The 24,520-nt window shown below is 45.2% G+C and overlaps 1 protein-coding gene across 8 annotated transcripts in view; it reads left to right on the top strand.

Moving 5' to 3' along the window:
• Window positions 1–24,520, top strand: part of LOC126994962 (uncharacterized) — a 139,385-nt gene that overhangs the window by 103,639 nt on the left and 11,226 nt on the right. For 6 of the 8 annotated variants that reach the window (XM_050854237.1, XM_050854232.1, XM_050854235.1 and 3 more), the window contains exons 5-6: window positions 634–685; window positions 869–1,111. In XM_050854237.1, the coding sequence (XP_050710194.1) occupies window positions 634–666 (33 nt within the window). In that variant the 3' untranslated portion in view covers window positions 667–685; window positions 869–1,111. Of the gene's footprint in view, window positions 1–578; window positions 686–868; window positions 1,112–24,520 lie in introns of those variants that run through there. The other 2 variants (XM_050854239.1, XM_050854240.1) reach the window with 2 other exon arrangements.

The raw sequence follows: 24,520 nt of genomic DNA, 5'->3' as shown, positions 1-24,520 counted from the left end.
GAAAGGAAATTGAAGAGAGGAGAAGGGAACGGAAGGTCAAGGAAGGGAACGGAAGGGATGGAAAGGGAAAGGAAAGGATAGGGAAGGGAAGGGAGAGGAATCAGAATCAGAAACTTTATTTCCATTTTATACAATGGTTATTCTTTACAGGCTTAAAACTATTGATCATAGTATATAGAGTGGTCACCCCAGGCGGGACTCCGAGGCAGGGTGAAGGTGCGCCATTTTGAAATTTTGGAAAAGATGTCTACATAGTTTGTCTATTTTCAATCTGTTGCTCTGTCTGGAAAGCTGGATTTTCTTATAGCCTTCTCAAACTAATGCTTCCTCTACATAGTTTGTCTATTTTTGATCTGTTGTCTGTCTGGAAAGCTGGATTTTCTTATAGCCTTCTCAAACTAATGCTTCCTCTACATAGTTTGTCTATTTTTGATCTGTTGCTCTGTCTGGAAAGCTGGATTACCTCATGTCATTAGAATGCAATTGATACCTTTTCTTGGCCTTTGGAAAGAGTTGATGTGAGGGGAAGTGTTGAGGATGCCGCACAGTCCTTGCTGAGCAGTTTCTGTGTCTTTCAGAGTGTGTGAAGCAGTTTGCCAACCTGGTCCTGGCTCTCATGATGCTGTTCGCCAGGTACAATCACTGGATGGTGGGCGACAAGTTTGAGAGACTCGCCCCCTCACTGGTAATTATGCCCCGTTGTCATTTTTCCTTCTCTCTGGTCAGGGGCAGGACCTAGTGTTTTTTATGCCTTTTTTGTTTTATTGCCCTTGAACCCTAAAAGATAAAACTACATGACCTCCCCTAACTTAACCTCACCTAGCCTTACCTAATGTCTCCTAACTTAACCTATCCTCCCTTACCCTAGCCAAGAAGTCACCCGCCGCAGCCGCCGAAGGGAAGGACGGAGGAACAGCCGCCAACTCCATCGCTGGCGGCTCCACGTCTACTCTCGTCTCCTCCTCCTCCGCCTCCTCCTCCTCTCTCAACATGGACGGTCGAAAAAGGATGTTTAGTGTGGAGGTGTTTGATTGGGGTATGTGGGTTGGTGTTTATAATTTCATTTGTGTGTGTGTGTGTGTGTGTGTGTGTGTGTGTGTGTGTGTGTGTGTGTGCTACCCTTCCCTCCCTCACCCCAATGTTTGTCTCTAGGTGTTTGTAGGCGATAAGATGACCTTTCAACACACCTTCTTTCTTTCCTTTATTCTTTCCCTCTTTACGATGTTATTGTAAGTATACGTAACCTTAAACTAATGAAATACAAGTTACGTGAACCCTACCCTCGAGATATGTTATTTTGATCTCTGTACGTATAGGCAAGATTACGTCTCTTAAACTAACGATATATAAGTTATGTCAACCTTAACCTGCGAGGTGTTTGTATAAGTAACCTCAATTCACTGGCATGTTTGTATAAGTAACTTAAATTCACTGGTATGTTTGTATAAGTAACCTCAATTCACTGGTATGTTTGTTTAAGTAACCTCAATTCACTGGTATGTTTGTATAAGTAACCTCAATTCACTGGTATGTTTGTTTAAGTAACCTCAATTCACTGGTATGTTTGTATAAGTAACCTCAATTCACTGGTATGTTTGTATAAGTAACCTCAATTCACTGGTATGTTTGTATAAGTAACCTCAATTCACTGGTATGTTTGTATAAGTAACCTCAATTCACTGGTATGTTTGTATAAGTAACCTCAATTCACTGGTATGTTTGTATAAGTAACCTCAATTCACTGGTATGTTTGTATAAGTAACCTCAATTAACTCGTATGTCGTATGTTACTTTGACCTGTATGTATACAGAAGATTATGTCATTTAAACTACCACAATATAAGTTACGCCAACTTTACCTACGAGATGTTTGTATAAGTAACCTCATTTCATATGTTACCTTGATCTGTATGTATAGGGAAGATTATGTCATTTAAACTGATGGAATATAATTTGTCAACCTTACTTACGAGATGTTTGTTTAAGTAACTTCAATTCACACTTTGATCTCTGTGCGTCGAGGCAAGGTTACGTCAGCCCAGCACTCACTGTTTGCTTATTTCTCGTCTTTACGTAGACGTAACATTACGATCCTTGTATTGTTGTAGGACTTGTGTTGTGGAGAAGAAGTATTGCTGTAGGACTTGTGTTGTGGAGAGGAATATTGCTATAGGACTTGTGTTGTTGGGAGGAAGTATTGCTGTAGGACTTGTGTTGTATAGAGGAAGTATTGCTGTAGGACTTGTGTTGTGGAGAGGAAGTATTGCTGTAGGACTTGTGTTGTGGAGAGGAAGTATTGCTGTAGGACTTGTGTTGTGGAGAGGAAGTATTGCTGTAGGACTTGTGTTGTGGAGAGGAAGTATTGCTGTAGGACTTGTGTTGTGGAGAGGAAGTATTGCTGTAGGACTTGTGTTGTGGAGAGGAAGTATTGCTGTAGGACTTGTGTTGTGGAGAGGAAGTATTGCTATAGGACTTGTGTTGTGGACAGACAAACAACGTAATATAATCTTATAAGGGAAGTAAGAGTGTTATAAAAATTGCAACAGTTTGTCAGAAAGGCCTATTTTTAACCCCTTGACTGTGGATTTCCTACAAGAAGACATCAAAAAGATATAGGAGTGGAACAAAAAGTGGCTGCTACAATGCAATGAGGAAAAATGTAAAGTTCTGAACCTTGGGAGGGGATATCCAGCACACCAATACCACATGGGAAACACTCCACTATCCACCACAGAGGGAGAGAAAGACCTGGGAGTGTATGTTACCAGGCTACCAGTGAAGGGATATCCAGCACATACCACATGGGAAACACTCCACTATCCACCACAGAGGCAGAGAAAGACCTGGGAGTGTATGTTACCAGGCTACCAGTGAAGGGATATCCAGCACACCAATACCGCATGGGAAACACTCCACTATCCACCACAGAGGCAGAGAAAGACCTGGGAGTGTATGTTACCAGGCTAACACTGAAGGGATATCCAGCACACCAATACCACATGAGAAACACTCCACTATCCACCACAGAGGCAGAGAAAGACCTGGGAGTGTATGTTACCAGGCTACCACTGAAGGGATATCCAACACACCAATACCACATGGGAAACACACCAATATCCACCACAGAGGCAGAGAAAGACCTGGGAGTGTATGTTGCCAGGCTACCAGTGAAGGGATATCCAGCACACCAATACCACATGGGAAACGCTCTACTATCCACCACAGAGGCAGAGAAAGACCTGGGAGTGTATGTTACCAGGCTGCCACTGAAGGGATATCCAGCACACCAATACCACATGGGAAACACTCCAATATCCACCACAGAGGCAGAGAAAGACCTGGGAGTGTATGTTACCAGGCTACCAGTGAAGGGATATCCAACATACCAATACCACATGGGAAACACTCCACTATCCACCACAGAGGCAGAGAAAGACCTGGGATTATATGTTACCAGGCTACCTGTGAAGGGATATCCAGCTCACCAATACTACATGGGAAACACTCCACTATCCACCACAGAGGCAGAGAAAGACCTGGGAGTGTATGTTACCAGGCTACCAGTGAAGGGATATCCAGCACACCAATACCACATGGGAAACACTCCAATATCCACCACAGAAGTAGAGAAAGACCTGGGAGTGTATGTTACCAGGCTACCAGTGAAGGGATATCCAGCTCACCAATACCACATGGGAAACACTTCACTATCCACCACAGAGGCAGAAAAAGACCGTGGAGTGTATGTTACCAGGCTACCAGTGAAGGGATATCCAGCACACCAAATCCACATGGGAAACACTCCACTATCCACCACAGAGGCAGAGAAAGACCTTGGAGTGTATGTTACCAGGCTACCAGTGAAGGGATATCCAGCACACCAAATCCACATGGGAAACACTCCACTATCCACCACAGAGGCAGAGAAAGACCTGGGAGTGTATGTTACCAGGCTACCACTGAAAGAATATCCAGCACACCAATACCACATGGGAAACACGCCAATATCCACCACAGAGGCAGAGAAAGACCTGGGAGTGTATGTTACCAGGCTACCAGTGAATGGATATCCAGCACACCAATACCACATGGGTAACACTCCACTATCCACCACAGAGGCAGAGAAAGACCTGGGAGTGTATGCTACCAGACTACCAGTGAAGGGATATCTAGCACACCAATACCACATGGGAAACACTCCAATATCCACCACAGAGGCAGAGAAAGACCTGGGAGTGTATGTTACCAAGCTACCACTAAAGGAATATCCAGCACACCAATACCACATGGGAAACACTCCACTATCCACCACAGAGGCAGAGAAAGGCCTGGGAGTGTATGTTACCAGGCTACCAGTGAAGGGATATCCAGCACACCAATACCACATGAGAAACACTCCACTATCCACCACAGAGGCAGAGAAAGACCTGGGAGTGTATGTTACCAGGCTACCAGTGAATGGATATCCAGCACACCAATACCACATTGGTAACACTCCACTATCCACCACAGAGGCAGAGAAAGACCTGGGAGTGTATGTTACCAGGCTACCAGTGAAGGGATATCCAGCACACCAATACCACATGGGAAACACGCCAATATCCACCACAGAGGCAGAGAAAGACCTGGGAGTGTATGATACCAGGCTACCAGTGACTGGATATCCAGCACACCAATACCACATGGGTAACACTCCACTATCCACCACAGAGGCAGAGAAAGACCTGGGAGTGTATGTTACCAGGCTACCAGTGAAGGGATATCCAGCACACCAATACCACATGGGAAACACGCCAATATCCACCACAGAGGCAGATAAAGACCTGGGAGTGTATGTTACCAGGCTACCAGTGAGGGGATATCCAGCACACAAATACCACATAGGAAACACTCCACTATCCACCACAGAGGCAGAGAAAGACCTGGGCGTTTCTGTTACCAGGCTACCAGTGAATGGATATCCAGCACACCAATACCACATGGGTAACACTCCACTATCCACCACAGAGGCAGAGAAAGACCTGGTAGTGTATGTTACCAGGCTACCAGTGAATGGATATCCAACATACCAATACCACATGGGAAACACTCCACTATCCACCACAGAGGCAGAGAAAGACCTGGGATTATATGTTACCAGGCTACCAGTGAAGGGATATCCAGCACACCAATACCACATGGGTAACACTCCACTATCCACCACAGAGGCAGAGAAAGGCCTGGGAGTATATTTATTTTACCAGGCTACCATTGTATGTATATCCAGCACACCAATACCACATGGGAAACACTCCACTATCCACCACAGAGGCAGAGAATGGCCTGGGAGTGTATGTTACCAGGCTACCAGTGAAGGGATATCCAGCACACCAGTACCACATGGGAAACACTCCACTATCCACCAGAGAGGGAGAGAAAGACCTAGGAGTGTATGTTACCAAGCTACCGGTGAAGGGATATCCAGCACACCAATACCACATAGGAAACACTCCACTATCCACCATAGAGGCAGAGAAAGGCCTAGGAGTGTATGTTACCAGGCTACCAGCGAAGGGATATCCAGCACACCAATACCACATGGGAAACACTCCACTATCCACCACAGAGGCAGAGAAAGGCCTGGGAGTGTATGTTACCAGGCTACCAGTGAAGGGATATCCACCATGCCAGTACCACATGGGAAACACTCCACTATCAACCACAGAGGCAGAGAAAGGCCTGGGAGTATAATTATGTTACCAGGTTACCAGTGAAGGCAAAAGCCGTGCCAATTGCAGCGGACGGGTTAAGAAATATGTATACATACGACATTTTGAAGTTTTTTTTTTTTTTTTTTCTTACATGTGGCCTACAGCGCCGGTAGGCTAATCCATGTGAGCCTGATGGTCGGCCCTAGCCCGTCATGGCGCAGGCAATTGTTTATAGTGGTGCCATTATTATTATTGGCTCATGCTGCCCCCCGGAGCTCATTCTTGATTCCACTTGTGCTGCAGAGCTTCTTCTAGAGTCTGGGTTGATAGGTGGTCTTCAGGACAGCATGTGGGTAGTCTTAGGCCACTTGGCGGTGACTGAAAAATCCCAGGTGGTTAGAGTCGGATTAGAACCTTCATGGACAACGCACCGAATGCGAGGCTGGCACGCTAACCACTCAGCCACTGCCTCCCTGAATGTATGCCTACACTTTTTCTATGGTAAAATAAACAGCTGAGGGCAGTAAATGAAGCAGGAGTCACATCATGGCAGCCACTATAAATAAAATTCGCCCGTTCCGCTAATGGGCTGGGGCCGTCCAAGAGGGCCTTCTGGTTCTACAGGCAGACAGGGGTAGACAGGAAGCTGATGAGAAAATAAAATTCCCAAACCAATTCTGGTGTGTGTCTGTATGCATGTGTGTGTGTGTGTGTGTGTGTGTGTGTGTGTGTGTGGACTAGAACAAACAAACAAAAAACATAGACCAATAGTTACATTAGGAAGACATACTCAATAAGGAAAAAACTTATTCATGGAAACCAACAAGGAAAGGTTAGATACTGAGGAAGGGAGGAAGAACAAAGGGGTGGAATAAGATAACATGTGCTTGTGTGCTTAGAACTGAGTGTTGGAAGATCAAGACAGGAAGGAAGGGCATGATTGCAGGCTGCTGGAAAATACAATACAATACATTACGATAGATTACAGTATGGAAAGTATGTACCTACCTCTAATAGTACATACTAAGGATGATATGTAGCTACTTCTTCCATCCTCACAATTAATACAGGAAGGAAGGGCATGATTGCAGGCTGCTGGAAAGTACAAAAAGATACATTGCAATAGATTACAATATGGGATAATAGTGTAGTTACTTCTATTAGTATATACAGAGGATGATATGTAGCTACTTCTTCCATCCTCACAATTAATACAGGAAGGAAAGGCATGATTGCAGGCTGCTGGAAAGTACAAAAGATACATTGCAATAGATTACATCATGGAATAATAGTGTGTAGCTATACTAATACAGAGGATAATATGTAGCTACTTCTTCCATCCTCACAACGAAGGCAGCATTTCCAGACAGTAAGTAACAGCATAATCGCAAACCTCTGGAAGATACAAAGTGACACAAAGTGAAAACATAATTGGAAGCTGCTGCTGGAAATTACGAAAAGGACATTACGAGATGAAACACAACAGACCAGCGTGCTTCCTCCTTCCTCTGAATTATGGCAAAATCTCTTGGACAGGAACAGAAAAGAAAATGACAAACTGCTGGAAAAATACAAAGAACTACTGGGAAAGAAATGGACGCAAGGTGATAGATTATGTTACGAAATGGGGAAATAATACGTGAACTAACTGTCCCTTCCCCTGAATAGACACACATAAGCCAATGCCAAGGAAATAAAGACACTAGACCAGTGGCTCCCAAACTTTTCACATGATGCCCCCTATTGATTTATAAGAAATCCTCACACCCCACATCATTTGTTACTCCTTCATGTGTGTGTGTGTGTTTATTTCTTGCAAAACTGCAATTTTTGGCAGATGGAATCACGCCCTCTCTTTACCTAGCTCACGCCCCCCAAGGAGGCATGCCCCCCAGATTGGGAACCACTGCACCAGACGATAGATTGTCACGAAATAGGGCAATGATATGTGGGGTCATCAGTACAGGTGTGGGGTCATCAGAGCAGGTATAGGGTTGGCAGGGCAGGCGTGGGCCCATCAAGGATTATTGTCAGGACAGGTGTGGGGCTGTCATGGCAGGTGTGGGGCTTTCAGGGCAGGTGTGAGGATGTCAGGGCTGGTGTGGGCTTGTCAGGCCAGGTGTGGGGCTGTCAGGGCAGGTGTGGTGTCATCAGTGCAGGTTTAGGGTCGTCAGGGTAGGTGTGGGGCCATCATGGAAGGTGTTGGATCGTCAGGGCAGGTGTGGGGCTTTCAAAGCAGGTGTGACAATGTCAGGGCAGGTGTGGGATTGTCAGAGCAGGTTTGGGGCTGTCAGGGCAGGTGTGGTCTCGTCAAGGCAAGTGTGGGTGTGTCAGGGCTGGTGTTGTGTCGTCAGTGCAGGTTTGGGGTTGTCACGGTAGGTGTTGGCCCATCATGGGAGGTGTTGGATCGTCACGGCAGGTGTGGGGCCGTCATGGCAGGTGTGGGACTGTGAGGGCAGATGTGGGGCCATACGTCAATGCAGGTGTGGGGCCGTACATCACGGCAGGTGTGGGGCTGTCAAGGCAGGTGTGGGACTGTCAGGGCAGGTGTGGGACTGTCAAGGCAGGTGTGGGGCTGTCGGTCAGGGCAAGTGTGGGATCGTCAGGGCAGGTATGGGCCGTCATGGCAGGTGTGGGACTGTCAGGGCAGGTGTGATCGAGGTTGTCAGGGCAGGTGCGCGCGATTGTCATGGCAGGTGTGGGGCCATCATTGCTGGTGTGGGACTGTTAGAGCAGGTGTTGGGCCATCATGGCAGGTGGTGAGCGATCATGGCAGGTGTGGGACTGTCATGGCAGGTGTGGCGCCATCATGGCAAGTGTGGGACTGTCAGTGCAGGTGTTGGGCCATCATGGCAGGTGTGGGACTGTCAGGGCAGGCGTGGGACTGTCAGGCCAGGTGTTGGGCCATCACGGCAGGTGTGGGACTGTCAGGGCAGGTGTTGGGCCGTCACGGCAGGTGTGGGACTGTCATGGCAGGTGTGGGGCCGTCATGGCAGGTGTGGGACTGTCAGGGCAGGTATTGGGCCGTCATGGCAGGTGTGGGACAGTCAGGGCAGGTGTGGGGCCATCATGGCAGGTGTTGGGCCATCATGGCAGGTGTGGGACAGTCAGGGCAGGTGTGGGGCCGTCATGGCAGGTGTGGGACTGTCAGGGCAGGTGTTGGGCCGTCACGGCAGGTGTGGGACTGTCAGGGCAGGTGTTGGGCCGTCAGGGCAAGTGTGCGATCGTGAGGGCAGGTGTGGCCGTGGGGCCGTCATGGCAGGTGTGGGACTGTCCAGGCAGGTGTGGGGCCGTCATGGCAGGTGTGTGACTGTCAGGGCAGGTACGTGTTGGGCGGTCATGGCAGGTGTGTGACTGTCAGGGCAGGTGTGGGGCCATCAGGGCAGGTGTGTGATCGTCAGGGCAGCTAGGTGTGGGGACATCACGGCAGGTGTGAGATCGTCAGGGCAGGTGTGGGGCCATCAGGGCAAGTATACAATCGTCAGGGCAAGTATACGATCGTCAGGGCAAGTGTGCAATCGTCAGGGCAGGTGTGGGGCCGTCAGGGCAGGTGTGGGGCCATCAGGGGAAGTGTGGGGCCATCAGGGCAGGTGTGTGATCGTCAGGGCAGGTGTGGGGGCATCAGGGCAAGTGTGGGGCCGTCATGGCAGGTGTGGGACTGTCAGGGCAGGTGTTGGGCCGTCAGGGCAAGTGTGCGATCGTCAGGGCAGCTAGGTGTGGGGCCATCAGGGCAAGTATACAATCGTCAGGGCAAGTATACGATCGTCAGGGCAAGTGTGCAATCGTCAGGGCAGGTGTGGGGCCGTCAGGGCAGGTGTGGGGCCATCAGGGGAAGTGTGGGGCCATCAGGGCAGGTGTGTGATCGTCAGGGCAGGTGTGGGGCCATCAGGGCAAGTGTTAGGCCATCAGGGCAGGTGTGATCGTCAGGGCAGGTGTGTGACTGTCAGGGCAGGTGTTGGGCGGTCATGGCAGGTGTGTGACTGTCAGGGCAGGTGTGGGGCCATCAGGGAAGTGTGGGGCCATCAGGGCAGGTGTGGGGCCATCAGGGCAAGTGTGGGGCCATCAGGGCAGGTGTGTGATCGTCAGGGCAGGTGTGGGGCCATCAGGGCAGGATTGGGGCCGTCAGGGCAGGTGTGGGGCCATCAGGGCAGGTGTGGGGCCATCAGGGCAGGTGTGGGGCTGCCAGGGCAGGCGTGTGCATGGGGCCGTCAGGGCAGGTGTGTTGCCGTCATGGTGCCTTCCTGTGGTCAGGGGCCGTCTGTCTTGCCCATAATTCCGCCCCAACCTTACCTATGACACACACCCGTGTAAGGCATTGTGCTGCCAAAACGTGTGTGTATTGTACGCAGGAAATGACGACCCCCCCAACCTTACGTACCCTTATACCCGTATAATGCACTGCACTGCCAGATTCGTGTTGCCTTGGGTACCTGGCTATACAGTAACCAGCAGATAACATTATTTCGTCTGATGTGGAAATATATTTACAAGTTGTATCGTTTCAAACGATACATTGGACCACAAACGATTCGTTTGTGGTCCAATGTAGCGTGTTTGAGGCTCGTGTGTGTAGCGGAATTATAAAGTTCCAGTTGGCAACGCTGCCAGGTGACAGGCCGTATGAGTTGTATAAAAATGGAGGTGAGGCTGTGATTGAGAGGATGACTGAGTTATTCAACCAGGTATGGGAAGAAGAGAGAGTGCCAAGTAAATGGAATGAATGTAGAGTGACTCTGATCCACAAGGGCGGGCATAAGAGTAAGCAGGAATTAAAGAACTATAGGCCAATCTCTCTGGTAAACTCAATAGGAAAAATCTTTAGTGCTGTGTTGAATGAAAGGTTGTGTAAATGGATTGAGAGTGCCAGGGTGCTGGGTGAGGAGCATAATGGGTTCCGAGTGGACAGGCGAGCAGAAGATAATATGTTTGTTGTAAATGAGCTGATTGATAGGAAAAAGAGAGAAGGAGAGAAACTGTACTTAGGCTTCCTAGATATAGAGAAAGCTTATGACAGGGTGAATAGAGATGTGTTATGCAGAGTGCTTGAAAAAGTTGGGCTGAGTGATAAGATTGTTAACATAATTAGAAGTATGTATGTAGGTACAAGAGCAAAGTATAGACTAGGTGATCTAGAGACAGGTTGGGTGAAGAGTGAAAGAGGAGTGAGACAAGGCTGTATATTATCACCAACATTATTTAGTCTTTTCACAGAGGAATTAGCAGTCAGAATGAGGAGAATGAATGCAGGAGTGAGAATTGGAGAGGATAAAGTATGTGTGTTGTTGTATGCGGATGATGTGGTGGTTATGAGTGAGTCTGCTGAAGAACTACAGAGTCTCCTAGATGTGGTAGGGGGTTATGGAAGGGATTTTGGGGTTAGGTTCAGTAGTGAGAAGAGCAAAGTAATGATAGTGAATAGGTCAGAGGATGAGAGAGAAACAACTTGGAGACTGGAAGGGGATGAGTTGGAACAGACGGAAGAATACAAGTATCTAGGGGTGTGGATGGAGGTAAATGGATGCGGCAGGGCCAAGAATGTAAAGATAAGTATGGCAAACCAGTGGGTAGGCCGTTTAGGGAGTGCAGCGAGGATGAGAGCGAGCAAGTATGATGTCATCCGTGAGGTTTGGAAGAGTGTGGCTGTCCCGAGCATTATGTATGGAATGGATGTGATGACATGGAATGACAGTGAGATAGAAAAATTGGAAGTGGGGCAGAATAGGGTAGCAAGAATGGCACTGAATGCACCAAGGTTTGCAGCAGTAGAGGCTCTTAGGGGGGACATGGGATGGAGCACGTTTAGGGAAAGACTAGTAAAGGCAACCTTGAGATATAAAGTGAGACTGGAACAAATGGAGGATGCAAGATTAGCAAGGAAAGTATACTTGTGGAGTATAAGAGATGGCAAATGGGCGAATAAATGTGGGCGAATGATAGACAGGAATGTTATGCTAAGTAGGTGGGTGTATCGACCCTTTGAAGATAGACAGAATGTGTTTGAATGGAGAATAACAAACAGAAATGGAGAGGGGTTTGAGTGGGATGTAAGAAAGTGGAAGAATGTGATAGATATGGCAGTTAAAGATGAGGGATTGAGCAAGTGGAAGAATGAGATGGAAAGAAAGGAAACTCTCGACTGGTATAGGGAGAAAGAGGCCCCAAAGTGTGAGGTGTGGTATGAGGGAAGCCTGGGAGGTGATCTTCTTTTCCGTGCTAGAGCGCAGTGTCTGGATGTGAATGCAAGGAACTATAGATGGTCTGAGTCCCGCAGCAAAGTATGCCAGATGTGTGACAGGGGTGTGGACGAGACTGTGCAGCATGTAGTGCTGGAATGCAAGAAGTATGACAGGGAGAGAACGAAGATGATGCATGTGTTTTTGAGCGAGATGGGACGTGATGTAAACGGGAGGACTGGAAGGGAGTGGATGGTGCTGCTGCTGGGGCTCAGTGGAGAGACGAGTGGACGAGTGATTGAGGCAGTGAAAGAGTTCTTGGAGGGCATGTGGCGTGAAAGATGTAGGGAATGATATCTTGCCCCGAGAACATTGACTTCCCGCATGTTTTTTTGTTTTCTTTTCACAGGAGCTGCCGATATATAGCATCTTCCATTTAGCATAATCCGTTTCTGGGTCGTGATCTGGCGTGTTCCATTTAGCGGAACCGATCAGCTGACGCCGCAGCCTGCACCCATTTTAGAGGATCTGGGTGACCCGGAGGGACCCCACTGCCGAGCAGGGTTAGCCAGATCACTTTCGACCCAAGATCCAGGCCAGGACCAAGACTATCGCCGCCGCCGCCATTTGCATGCCTTATTTCGCATATTTGGGTATTTTTTGCTACAACCACTGCATCCAGGTGGTGCCTGGTGATCCGGAATTGTAGGTACTCTATGCCAGTTACATATTTACCCATAGATATGTGCCGAAAACCATGAATAATAAGTTAAAAGTGGTGCAGTGGGCGGGGCGTTGAAATTTTCATTTCGGGCCCAGCAAGAGGCCTGTAGTGGCTTTAAACGAAAACAGTTGGATGAATAGACGTGTGGAGAGCCATATATGTATGGCGGGGCAAGGGTTTTGTGGCCGGGCGAGGGAGGGGAGTGAAACGCGACGGCTGTGTTTTATATAGAATAGCACCCACCCGGGTGTCAAATTGGCGCTGTGTCCAGGGGTAATGGGCTCCCTCCCACCACAGGCTCAAGGGCCAATGCGACGGAGATGAGCACCGAGGCCACGCGCTGCTATAGCATATGCCCCCAACTTTACTTTTACCTTACAGTGACTGACGGGTTTATTGCCGATACATGTTGACTTATTATTTATCATTACCTACCCAGTTAATTTTCATCATCATTGGTAACCCCCATTTATGCATAATGTAAAGATGAATCGTTTGTTTCAGTGACTTTGTGTTATTTGGGTCACTGATATCACAAAAAATACCAGTTAGGTTAGATTATCAATGAGTGAAGCAGTAACAATTCAATATTATATTTAAATGGTAATCAATCGGGCAAAACATAAGAATAACCACTCCAAACCAATATTCGTATTAATTTAGCACGTGAAAGAATTATTATTATTATGCATTTTCGTATACGTTTTACCTTGGGGAGGGGCCAGGGGGGCAAGCCTCTTTAATTATAGAGTTAGGTGGCTCGGATTTTCTAAGTCCATTGTTATTGTTTCACAACCGCCTCTATACACAGACTGAGCCTCATACCTGCCTTGCAGTGCGCGCAGGTTGTAAAGTTCGGTTGGAGTAGTTTAAATATATTTGACATGTGGCGTGGCCCATCAAAACTTACGCGCCGCGGGACGGATTGGGAGGGCGGCGGTGGGGGGAGGGGGGAGGGGGGCAGTATGCCCACCATCTGATGAGATGCCTGACACTTTTCAACAGATTGAATGCTAGGTCATATTGGAATAGACTACAAGAGTATGCGTTAGGGACTTTCCTTACTTTCGAGACTTGGGAATTTTTCCTGATTTAGGGATTTTTCCAGGGAAATTTTGGAAGGCCATTTTTCAGTGATATGGGCTCCCCCCCCCCCCCAATACCCCAGTTCCCCACAGGTCCCCAGGTTTGTCTTGGGGAGTAGGGGGGGCTGGGGTGGTGGAGGGGGTGGAGTGGTAATTCTTGAGATTTACCGTGGTTCTCCCGTCACGCTGGTCGCGGGTTCGAGATAAGTACAAGATAGCTAATAAAGCAGCTATAGGTCCAAATAGGTTAAGTTTCCTAAATGACAAGTTTTGTTTAAAATTATATTCCATCATATTTTTGTTGCCGAGGTATAATTTGAAGCCATGAATAGTATTTCAATTGTCGTAGAAAGTATCCAATTTGGATTATCAATATACAGTCATCTATCAAAGGTGGCATATGCTGGGGTGTGTGTCGCCTCACCCACCCTACAACGCCAAGTCCGAGGGTCCCTCTGGACAAGTCTCCATGCAGGGCCCCCTTTCATTCTAAGTACCTCCTGGCAGGATTTATCAACTTGCTCAAGTCACAAACTCTGTAGGTGTCATTATTAGTTTCTTCTGATCTTTGAGTGAGTCAAAACTGTAAAGTTAACATGTACCCAGTTATGATAATCATTATTAATAGTTTTGTGTATTTTTTAATTTCGTGTCAACGTGTTCCATCAATGTCCCCAATCACACCTGGGAACCCAGCAATGTCTTGAAATTCAGTTTCTTTCTTGATTAATCTGTGTAATAAGAAAAAAAACCAATTTTTGTACCTGTTGATAATTGTGCTCAATGTTTTTATTAGTTAAATAAATGCATTTGTACAGTTGTTTTGCTTTATTTTCTTATGCCGGAGGATAGAATTGATCTTGATTTTCATGATCCTATTTGTGCTGAGTGAATGAGAGAGTTATAGTTCAGCAGTGTTATCATTAGGTAAGGTTGGAGGCATTTGATAAGCTGTGTGTTGTCTTGATCTTGACAAGTAATGCACAGGGCACCAGTACAGGTGCATAACACGGATATTTGTGTTGGCTGGTGGGGGAACTGGGGTGCCGAGTGTGTAGGGAAGGGAAATGAATAGGTGTACTACTAGTTAGTCTTGGTGTGTTGTGACAAGTGAGTGTGTATTTGTTTTCTGAATGAGTCTATTGTACCACAGTCTAAAGTCTGTAGGGGGAGGCTGTTCCAGTCACGTGTGGTGCGTGGAAAGTATGAGTCCGTACATGTGTCAGTGTTTGTGTGATATGTTTGGTATTTTTGGCTGAGTGTGTTATGAGTACGCTGACTGTTTGCGTCCTGTAAGTATGTGTGTGGGTCAATGTCAATGTAAGTGTATGTGATCTTGTACAGAATTTTAAGTGTGTGCTTGTCTGCACATGTGAAGAGGTTACATATTAATCTGTTGTTTGATCTGTGTTATGATGCCTGGTGTTCAAGTTCATTGTTTATAATGAACCGAGCCACCTTGGTGTTGATTAGTGCTAACTTATAAATGTTTGTGTGTGTGTGTAAGGATCCCACACCGTGGAACAACATGCTAGTGTTGGTCTCACAAGTGTGTTGTTCATCAGCGCTTATTTGTCTCTGGCCCTTAAGCCTGTGTCAAGTGAGAACCTATTACCCTGGGACACAGGCAAGTATCTAATGTCTAAGTTAAAAGTGTTTGCTTTCCCAGAAAACCTATTTATCCATCAGCCTGATAGGGTATCAGGACACCTCTCCTCCCGAAATTGATCTTTCTTTCGGCCACCTCTTTTAATTATTTTTTGGGAGCAGCGAGTAGTGGGCTTTTTTTATTATTGTTTTCTTTTTTGGTGCCCTTGAGCTGCCTTCTTTGTTGTAAAAAAGGGAAGATGAACAGGTGGTGTGCCATCTGCTTAGGCTGGGCCTATGAATTTTAGAGTAAAAGAGTCGACATTAAGATGGTACAGCAAGACACAGAAGCTAGAGGGAGTAGACTGGCATGTAGGAGACTGGGGGAGCAAGCTGATGTTTAAAGCTAGAACGAGAACCCCGCAGCTAAATGGCAGGAATAGGGAAGGGTGAAACCAGAACTGTAGCTGTAGGACAGGGGAGAAAGAATCGGTGGAACACCCAATAGTAGAATGTAGCAACTATGAGAGGCAGAGAGGGGAGTTATTAGTAGCACCAGGGAGGAGTGGGCTAAGAGGCTGGAGGAGGACAACGGGGCCATCGCACGGTACGTGTTGGATGGAGATGCAGTGCTGGGAAAAAAGGGCACAAATGGTTGAATAAGTGCACGGATAAGCAATGTCAGTAAGTTATTCCAGCAACAAACTGAAAAGTAAAGTGTGATAGTATATTGCAGTGAAGAAAAATTAAGCTACACAGCACAATTGAAAGGAAAAGTGTGTGAATAAACAGGAGAGACGCCCGAGAGGAGGAGGACAGGTCAAAAGAAGAAGAGGAATATTTGTTTACATAGCCGCCTAAATGCGTTCCATTTACGGCGCGAAAACCCGGACATTGGTCTGGGTTTATCCCCGAACCTGGTTCCGGGTTTTGTGTCAAATGGAAGATGCCTATAAAGGCCTGGCTGGGGAGAAATCCCGAGCCACCTGTGACATCAAGATCAAGATCAAGCTTTGAATGCACCAAGGTATGCGGCGGTGGAAGCTTTGAGGGGTGATATATGGGGTGGAGCACCTTTAGGGAAAGATTTAGGAAGGCTACCCTTAGATACAAAGTCAGACTGGAATGAATGGATGACGCGAGGCTGGCACGGAAGGTTTACTTGTGGAGTGTGCATGAGAGCAAATGGATTAAGAACTGCATGAGAATGGTTGGTGACAGTGGTATGCGAGTCAGGTGGGTGAGCAGAGAGGAAGGGAGGCGTTTCTTTGAATGGAAAATGACTGACAGCAACAGTGAGGATCTAGAATGGGATGCGAGAAAGTGGAAGAGAGAGATAGACAGTGCAGTGAAAGGTGACGGTCTGAGTGAGGCACTGAGTGAGATGGGCTGGGATGTGAATGGGAGGATTGCAGGAACAGAGAGGGAATGGATGCTGCTGCTGCTGGGACTGAGTGATGAAGCAAATGATAGAATTATAGAAGCCATGAAGAGTTTTCTGGAAAAGGTGTGGTATGCAAGAAATAGCGAATTGGAAGATGTGTAATGGATACTGCTTGTTTTGTTTAATTTTTACAGGTTGTGTCGATGCGAAGGCCTGACTCTCCTCTCTTGCTCTTGCTCTTGCTGTACAGGTGACCCGTTGGAGAGTCAGGCCTTCGTATCGGCACACCCTGTAAAAATAAAAACAACACAAGCAGTATCCATTACAAATCTTCCAATTCCCTATTTCTTGCACACCACATCTTTTCCAGAAAACTCTTCATGGCTTCTATAATTCTATCATTTGCTTCATCACTCAGTCCCAGCAGCAGCATCCATTCCCTCTCTGTCCTTGCAATCCTCCCATTCACATCCCAGCCCATCTCACTCATTGCCACCCTCATCATCTCCGTCCTTTCTCTCCGGTACCTCCCACACACCAGTATCACATGCACGACAGTTTCATCCACACCCCTGTCACACATCTGACACACTTTGCTGCGGGACTCAGACCACCTGTAGTTTCTTGCATTCACATTCATACACTGCGCTCGAGCTTGGAAGAGAAGATCACCACCCAGGCTTCCATCATACCAGCTGACACACTGCGGGGCTTCCTTTTCCCTGTACCACTCCAAAGTAGTCTTTCGCTCCATCACATGCTTCCACCTCCTCAGACCGTCACCTTTCACTGCACTGTCTATCTCTCTCTTCCACTTTCTCACATTCCATTCTAGGCCCTCACTATTTCTGTCAGTCACCTTCCATTCAAAGAAACGCCTCCCTTCCTCTCTGTCACCTGTACAGCAAGAGCAAGAGCAAGAGAGCACACGCCGCATCCCTTCTGGCCCTGCCCAACCAGCCCCCTAAAACACCCCAGAAGAAGAAGACGACGAAGGCTCCACACCCACGGGCCAGCGCTGGGGACCTGCTGGCCAGCGACACCCTCAGCCCCAACACTGCCAGGACAACACCTCCACCACCGCCGCCGGGAAGTCTTAACCTTCTCATGCAGCAGAAATAGGTAAGCTGTCCTGCACAAGACAGGCCGCCCTCCACTCATAAGAACATAAGAACATAGGGAAACTGCAAGAGGCCGGGTGGCCTACACAGGGCAGCTCCAGAATCCCCCCCACTACTCACGATGGGTGAGGTGTAGTTACAGGGGTTACAGGTAGAGGCTTGATCCTCGTTATACCGGCGGTACTAGGCACGCATCCAGTACCCCGTCACCCTACTGCACCCACACCTCACTGCCACCTGTCGTCCTCGTCCATGTAGCTATCCAGGGTTAAGATTCGTTTTAGGTCCGTGCCAGTATCTCATTACCTACCTTATGAAACATCAGTATCTCTTCATATATCTTTTCTACAAACATTCAACAGTCATGGAAACGCTTAGAAAATCCAATTCAAGGACTTTTTTTTTACTCCTGAAAATAGGGGATAATGTTTACGGAAGCGCGTCGCCTCCTCTGGCGACGGTGCAGCCGGTGTTGCGATAAATACCTCCTCGCTGAAATAAGTCACATTAGTTACGTTAGTAGGTCGTAAAGTTTGGTTAGAGTAGTTTAAATATGCTCCCCGACCCTAAACCCTCTGCGAGCTATTTTACGGCTGCGGCGGCTGGAGCGTCGCCGCGGCCAGCACCAGGAGGCGACGCGCTTCCGTAAACATTATCCCCTATTTTCAAGAGTAAAAAAAAAGTCCTTAAATTGGATTTTCAAAGCGTTTCCATGACTGTTGAAGGTTTGTAGAAAAGATATATGAAGAGATACTGAGGTTTCTTAAAGTAGATTATGAGATACTGGCACGGACCTAATACAAATCTTTACCCTATCTAGTCCGTGGGCCACCCTGGAATATCTTACACTTTCGTCGGGCATCATTCCGCAGCTCTCGTTTTCTTCAGGATATAATAGGTTTTATTACATAGAAGCTAGTTTCGAGGAGCTTAACTAGTTTTACTTGCACGTTTACGAAATAATAGCATATTAAAATCTATTTTTTTATATGAATAGGATAGTATTCCACAAAAACTTGTGGTATTCTCTAATGCTTAAAAGCGCCAAAGAAAATGTACTTTTATGGCTGACTAAATTAAATTTAATATTTTTTTATTTTTTTAATGCTTTAATGAATATTGAATTGAATAAAAAAGCACAAATAAAGTATGTCAAATATATGTAGTTTTATTTATACAAAAAAATATTTACGTACCTATTCTAATAAGGTTTTAATATTAACTGTAAACAAACGCCTTGCCTGTTCGTTCTGATGAATATTTCGACTCACGGGACTATTCTCGTTTTTTAAGAAGACAGAAGACCGTAATGTTAGTAAATATAATCCATATAATTTTGAAATGGCCTTGCGACTTTGGGAATTTGTTAGAACAAATTACTTGTATGTTTATTTTTACATTTGTTGTACTTGACATGAGACCGAATGTGCAAGTTGGGGAAGTTGGAGTAAAGATGTACAATGAGGGAAGGAAGTGGGTGCTGAATTCTATTTTATTTGCTGATGACACAGTGCTCATTGCAGAAAACGAGAGTGACTTACAAAAATTGGTTAGTGTCTTTGATAGTGTATGTAAAAAGAGAAAATTGAAAGTAAATGTCAACAAAAGTAAAGTGATGGTTTGTGAGTGGAGTAGAAGTGAGGGTGTGGATTTTGTATGCCCATATAGAGTGGGTATTGAATGTGAAAAAGAATGTAAAATAACTTTGAATGATGAGGAAATGGAGGAGGTTAATGAATTTAAGTACCTGGGATCAGTTATGTGTAAGCATGGTGGTACAGAAGGAGAGACAAGAGAAAGGGCACTGCAAGGAAGGAAGGTGGTAGGGTCTTTGGAACGTATCATGAAGGGTAGAAGTGTGAGCATGGCGGTAAAGAGGGACTTGAGAAATACAGTAAAAGTACCAACCCTCACATATGCAAGCGAAACGTGGGCCTGGAATGAAAGTCAGAGGTCCAGAGTGCAGGCAGTGGAAATGGATTATTTGATGAGTGCATGTGGTGTAAGTAGAATGGATGAAGTGTATAATGAGAGTGTGTATGAGCGTTTTGGAATGTGTCGTGAGGGTGTGGGGAAGAAGTGTGGAGTGGTAGAAGAACTGAAATGGCAGACTTTGAAGTGGTTTGGCCACATGGAGTGAATGGAAGAGGGTTAAATGACCAGGAGGGTTATATGAGTGAGATAGAGGGAGAGAATTTTAGAGGAAAACCGCCAGTGAAATGGAGGGATAGGGTGCAGGAGTATGTCAGAGAGAGAGGTGAAGGATCCTTGAGAAACCTTGAGCAGGCAAGAAGGGAGTGTCAAGATAGTGAGAGATGGAAGCTCCTCTGCCGTGGCCATCCCCTGGTGGGAGCTTCTAGGAGCAGGTATCGAAATGAATTGAATAGAAACGGTCCCTAAAGTGAGGTGAGATACTGGAATACACCTACAGTAGCTATATAGCTGCTGCAGTGGAGGTTTGGGTGCTGATTATCCTGTGCATGGGAAGTTGGAAGTGGTGCCACAGCAGTAGCTTAAGTTTGAATACATTTATGAAGCATATATAAGAAATACAGTATGCAGATGTCCATTTTTCGAATATATGCAAGATAATTTCTCGAACAGATGGAAGAAATAATGACAATAACAGTAGTGTACCATCCAGAAAGTGGACCGACTCTGCTATTTAGTATAGGCCTAGGTATTTACATGTGACAAGGGAGGAGGGACATGGACTTACAAGAGCATGGAAACTGGAGGCTGTTGTAAGAAGACCAGTTGGAAAACCAGTGAAGAGTGAGATAATTTGGAATGGTATGTTGCCAAATGGGCATGTTTATCCAAGGTATGTTGACTTTATTATTATGTGCAATACATTGGCAGGGTTTCTGTACTGTCAACTGTAATGTCAAAAGGAGATAATACAGGATAAATTTTTGTAGTAAATCTTTTCTTTGGATCACATTGACGTAATGTTACCTATTAGTCCGTGGGCCACCATCAGATATCGTACACTTTCGTAATATTGCATAGAAGCTAGTCTCAAGGAGCTTAACCAGTTATATGTGCACGTTTACGAAATAATAATATAAAAAAAGGCTTCTTGGTATGTATAAAATAGTATTCCCTACACGTTAAGTGATAGGAAAAGCAACTCTAAGCACTTTTTCATCTATGGCAATTTGTGTTTAACGCCTTCGTTTTAAAGTTACAGGATGCTTAAATACGAAAATTGATCCAGCCTTTGGTCCTGATCTGAAAATAAAGGTAGAGACATCAGGATGGTTGCAAATTACTCTAAAATACAAGACAAACAATTTATATTCAGACAACATTGGGCTAATGTTAACTATTTGACCTATAAAAACAGTCAGTTATGCATGCTGTCATGAAAATACCATTTGCATCGTATTTTGCTTAAACAAGTTGTACAGCCTAAACAGTTGCCATTAGACAAAGACTGTCTTAATGTAATTTGTTTGTCTTGTAAAGTAGAGTAATTTGCAACCATCCCGAAGTCCCTACCATGATATTCAGATTAGGAACAATGTCTGGATTAAAATGAATTTTTCTTATTTAAACATCCTGTAATTAACTGGAATCCAACCTTTGTTCCTGATCTGAATATCATGGTAGAGACTTCAGGATGGTTGCAAATTACTCTACTTTACAAGACAAAAAAAATAAATTAAGACAGTCTTTTTCTAATTGCAACTGTTTAGGCTGTACAACTTTTTTAAGCAAAAATACGATGCAAATGGTATTTTCATGACAGCATGCATAACTATGACTGTTTTTATAGGTCAAATAGTTAACATTAGCCCAATGTTGTCTGAATATAAATTGTTCGGCTTGTATTTTAGAGTAATTTGCAACCATCCTGATGTCTCTACCGTTATTTTCAGATCAGGACCAAAGGCTGGAAATTGATCAATTTTCGTATTTAAACATCCTGTAACTTTAAAACGAAGGCGTTAAACACAAATTGCCATAGATGAAAAAGTGTTTAGAGTTGCTTTTCCTATCACTTAACGTGTGGGGAATACTATTTTATACATACCAAGAAGCCGATGTATGAATTTTCACTGTATGTTAATGTGCAAGTATTTTTGGTTAAGCTCTACGGATAAAGTGTTGAGAACATTGCTGCAACCTATTACAAGTGAAAAATTTCAATGCGGACATATGCCCGACGAAACTTGTTTTCTAGAGCTATTTTGTGAGGGTGGCCCACGGACTAATCCAGTCTACTCTTAAAACAAGCTATCGTCCCTGCACTAACTATGTGATTGCTGAGTCTATTCCATTCCCCCACCACCCTATTACTAAACCAATGCTTGCCTATATCTCCTAAATCTATACTTTTCTAATTTAAATCCATTACTGCGAGTTCTATCCTGCTGGCTAATTCTCAGTACTTTACTTATATCGCCTTTGTTGTAACCCTTGACCCATTTGAATACTTCTATCAGATCTCCCCGCACTCTTCGGCTCTCTAGTGAATGTAAGTTTAGATGTTTCAGCCTATTTTGATATGGGAGGCTCCTCAGCCCCTGAATCATCTTGGTCATCCTCCTCTGAACTGATTCTAGCAAGTTGATGTCCATTCTGTAGAGGCAGCTCCTTCGACCCTAAGGTCCCGTGTATCTAACCCCACCTAATATCGCTGTCCATGAATTTATCTATTCTATTTTGAATGTGACAATTGTATTGGCACTCACCACGTGACTGCTAAGCCTATTCCACTCATCCAGCACCCTGTTTGTAAACCAATTTTTGCCTGTGTCCCTGTTGAATCTGAATTTATCCAGTTTAAACCCATTACTTCGTGTCCTACCCGGTTCTCTTACCAACAAAACCTTATGAATGTCTCCTTTATTAAAGCCCTTCATCCATTTATAAACCTCGATCATGTCTCCATGCACCCTTCGCCTTTCTAGAGAATGCAAGTTTAACTGTTTGAGTCTTCCCTCGTATGGCAAGTTTCTCAACCCCTGAATCATCTTAGTCATCCTCCTCTGCACTGATTCTAACATTTTGATATCCATTCTATAGTAAGGTGACCAGAACTGAACCGCATAGTCAAGATGAGGTCTAACTAATGCTAAATATAGTTTGAGGAAGACTTCGGGGCTTTTGTTGCCTTCGCTCCTTGAAATAAATCCCAGTACCCTATTTGCTCGATTTCTAGCTTGAATGCATTGTGCCCTTGGACGGAGATCAGAGCTCACTAAGACCCTAAATCCCTCTCGCACCCAGACCTGCTTTTGAGAGTGTCATTTAAGCAATAGTTATGTGAGGGGTTGCTCCAACCTACACTCAGAATACTGCACTTCCCTACATTGAACTCCATCTGCCATTTATCCACCCAGTCATACAATCTGTTGAGTTCACCCTGGAGAATACTAGCGTCCTGATCCGACTCAATTACTCTACCAATCTTGGTATCATCTGCAAATTTACTAACATCACTACCATAGCTGGGCACGATAACAGAAAACCTTATTCCCGATAACCGATAACTGATAATGAAAAACCTTAACGGTGATAACCGATATTCGATAAATGGATCTCGTGTTTTAGTCCACGAGTCATCCACTTAAGATCATTGTTTTCTTTTCTAAGTGTTCACTGTGGTATATGCTGTCATTGCCCCTCTACTATTACTCTAACTAAATTATTGTAAGACATTTCTATCTGGTTCTCCTGGCTCTCCAATCTGCAGTTCTGGCCCTCATGAATTCCTAAATTATCCCAGTTTACCCTTTCAAGATGTCTTCAAGCACCTTGTAATTTGCTCTTCTGAAATCTGGCACTAACACTGGGTTTGGTTCGCTGGTTACCGCCATAGCTGGGCATGATAACAGAAAACCTTATTCCCGATAACTGATAATGAAAAACCTTAACGGCGATAACCGATATTTGTTAACTAGAGACACAAATATAGGCGATAACCGATATAAATCCACAATTCCGATACTAGCTAGCGATAAGTCCGATAGGCAAAAACGATACTATATTGATATTTCAGATAGAACATTGATGAATTCAAATTTTCGTTATCTGTATTTTAGGAAACTTACAGAACCTTAAAACCACACGTTGACACGTACATATGGACGGTAATATACTAGAAATGCCTGAACCGGTGTTGTGTTATTTGGCGTCCCCACCGTCAAAAATTGTTTACAAACACTGGTCTCTCATGAACGGTCCATGCTCAGACCAGCAAGCGTAGACCTGTACAGTCTCACAAAGCTTTTAAACCGTAATAAAGAGTTGCTGGAAGGCTGAATCAGACATATAGTACCACTACCACCGTCCTCGCTGTTACTAGAACGGCACTCTGTACGAGTTGTATTTATATGTACAGAGTGTACGTCATTCTAGAAACAGCGAGGATGGTGGTACTGTATGTTTGATTCAGCTTTCCAGCAACTCTTAATGGGTTAAAAAAACATTGTGAGACTGTACAGGTTTAAACTTAATGGTCTGAGCATGCGCAGTTCACGAGATCTCCACCAGTGTTTGTAAACAAAAGCGCCAGCTTTTGACGATGGGACACCAAATAACACAACACCGGGTGCCTTCAATACCATGGCATGGTCACAAACGAATTTGGAATATCAAATTTGAGGCAGTGAATAATCATTTTTGGGGCAAAGTTAAATGATTTTTCTCTATGATATATTGATTTTTGAGTAGCATAAAAAAATAACCTAGTGTTTTAATTTTCATGATCTAAGTATGAACTCTCATCACCGAAGATATTTCATA

Source organism: Eriocheir sinensis, unplaced genomic scaffold (genome assembly GCF_024679095.1).
Source record: "Eriocheir sinensis breed Jianghai 21 unplaced genomic scaffold, ASM2467909v1 Scaffold939, whole genome shotgun sequence".
Taxonomy (NCBI): domain Eukaryota; kingdom Metazoa; phylum Arthropoda; class Malacostraca; order Decapoda; family Varunidae; genus Eriocheir; species Eriocheir sinensis.
The sequence above is the reverse complement of the archived record's forward strand: the minus strand, read 5'-3'. Positions and strand labels throughout refer to the sequence as shown.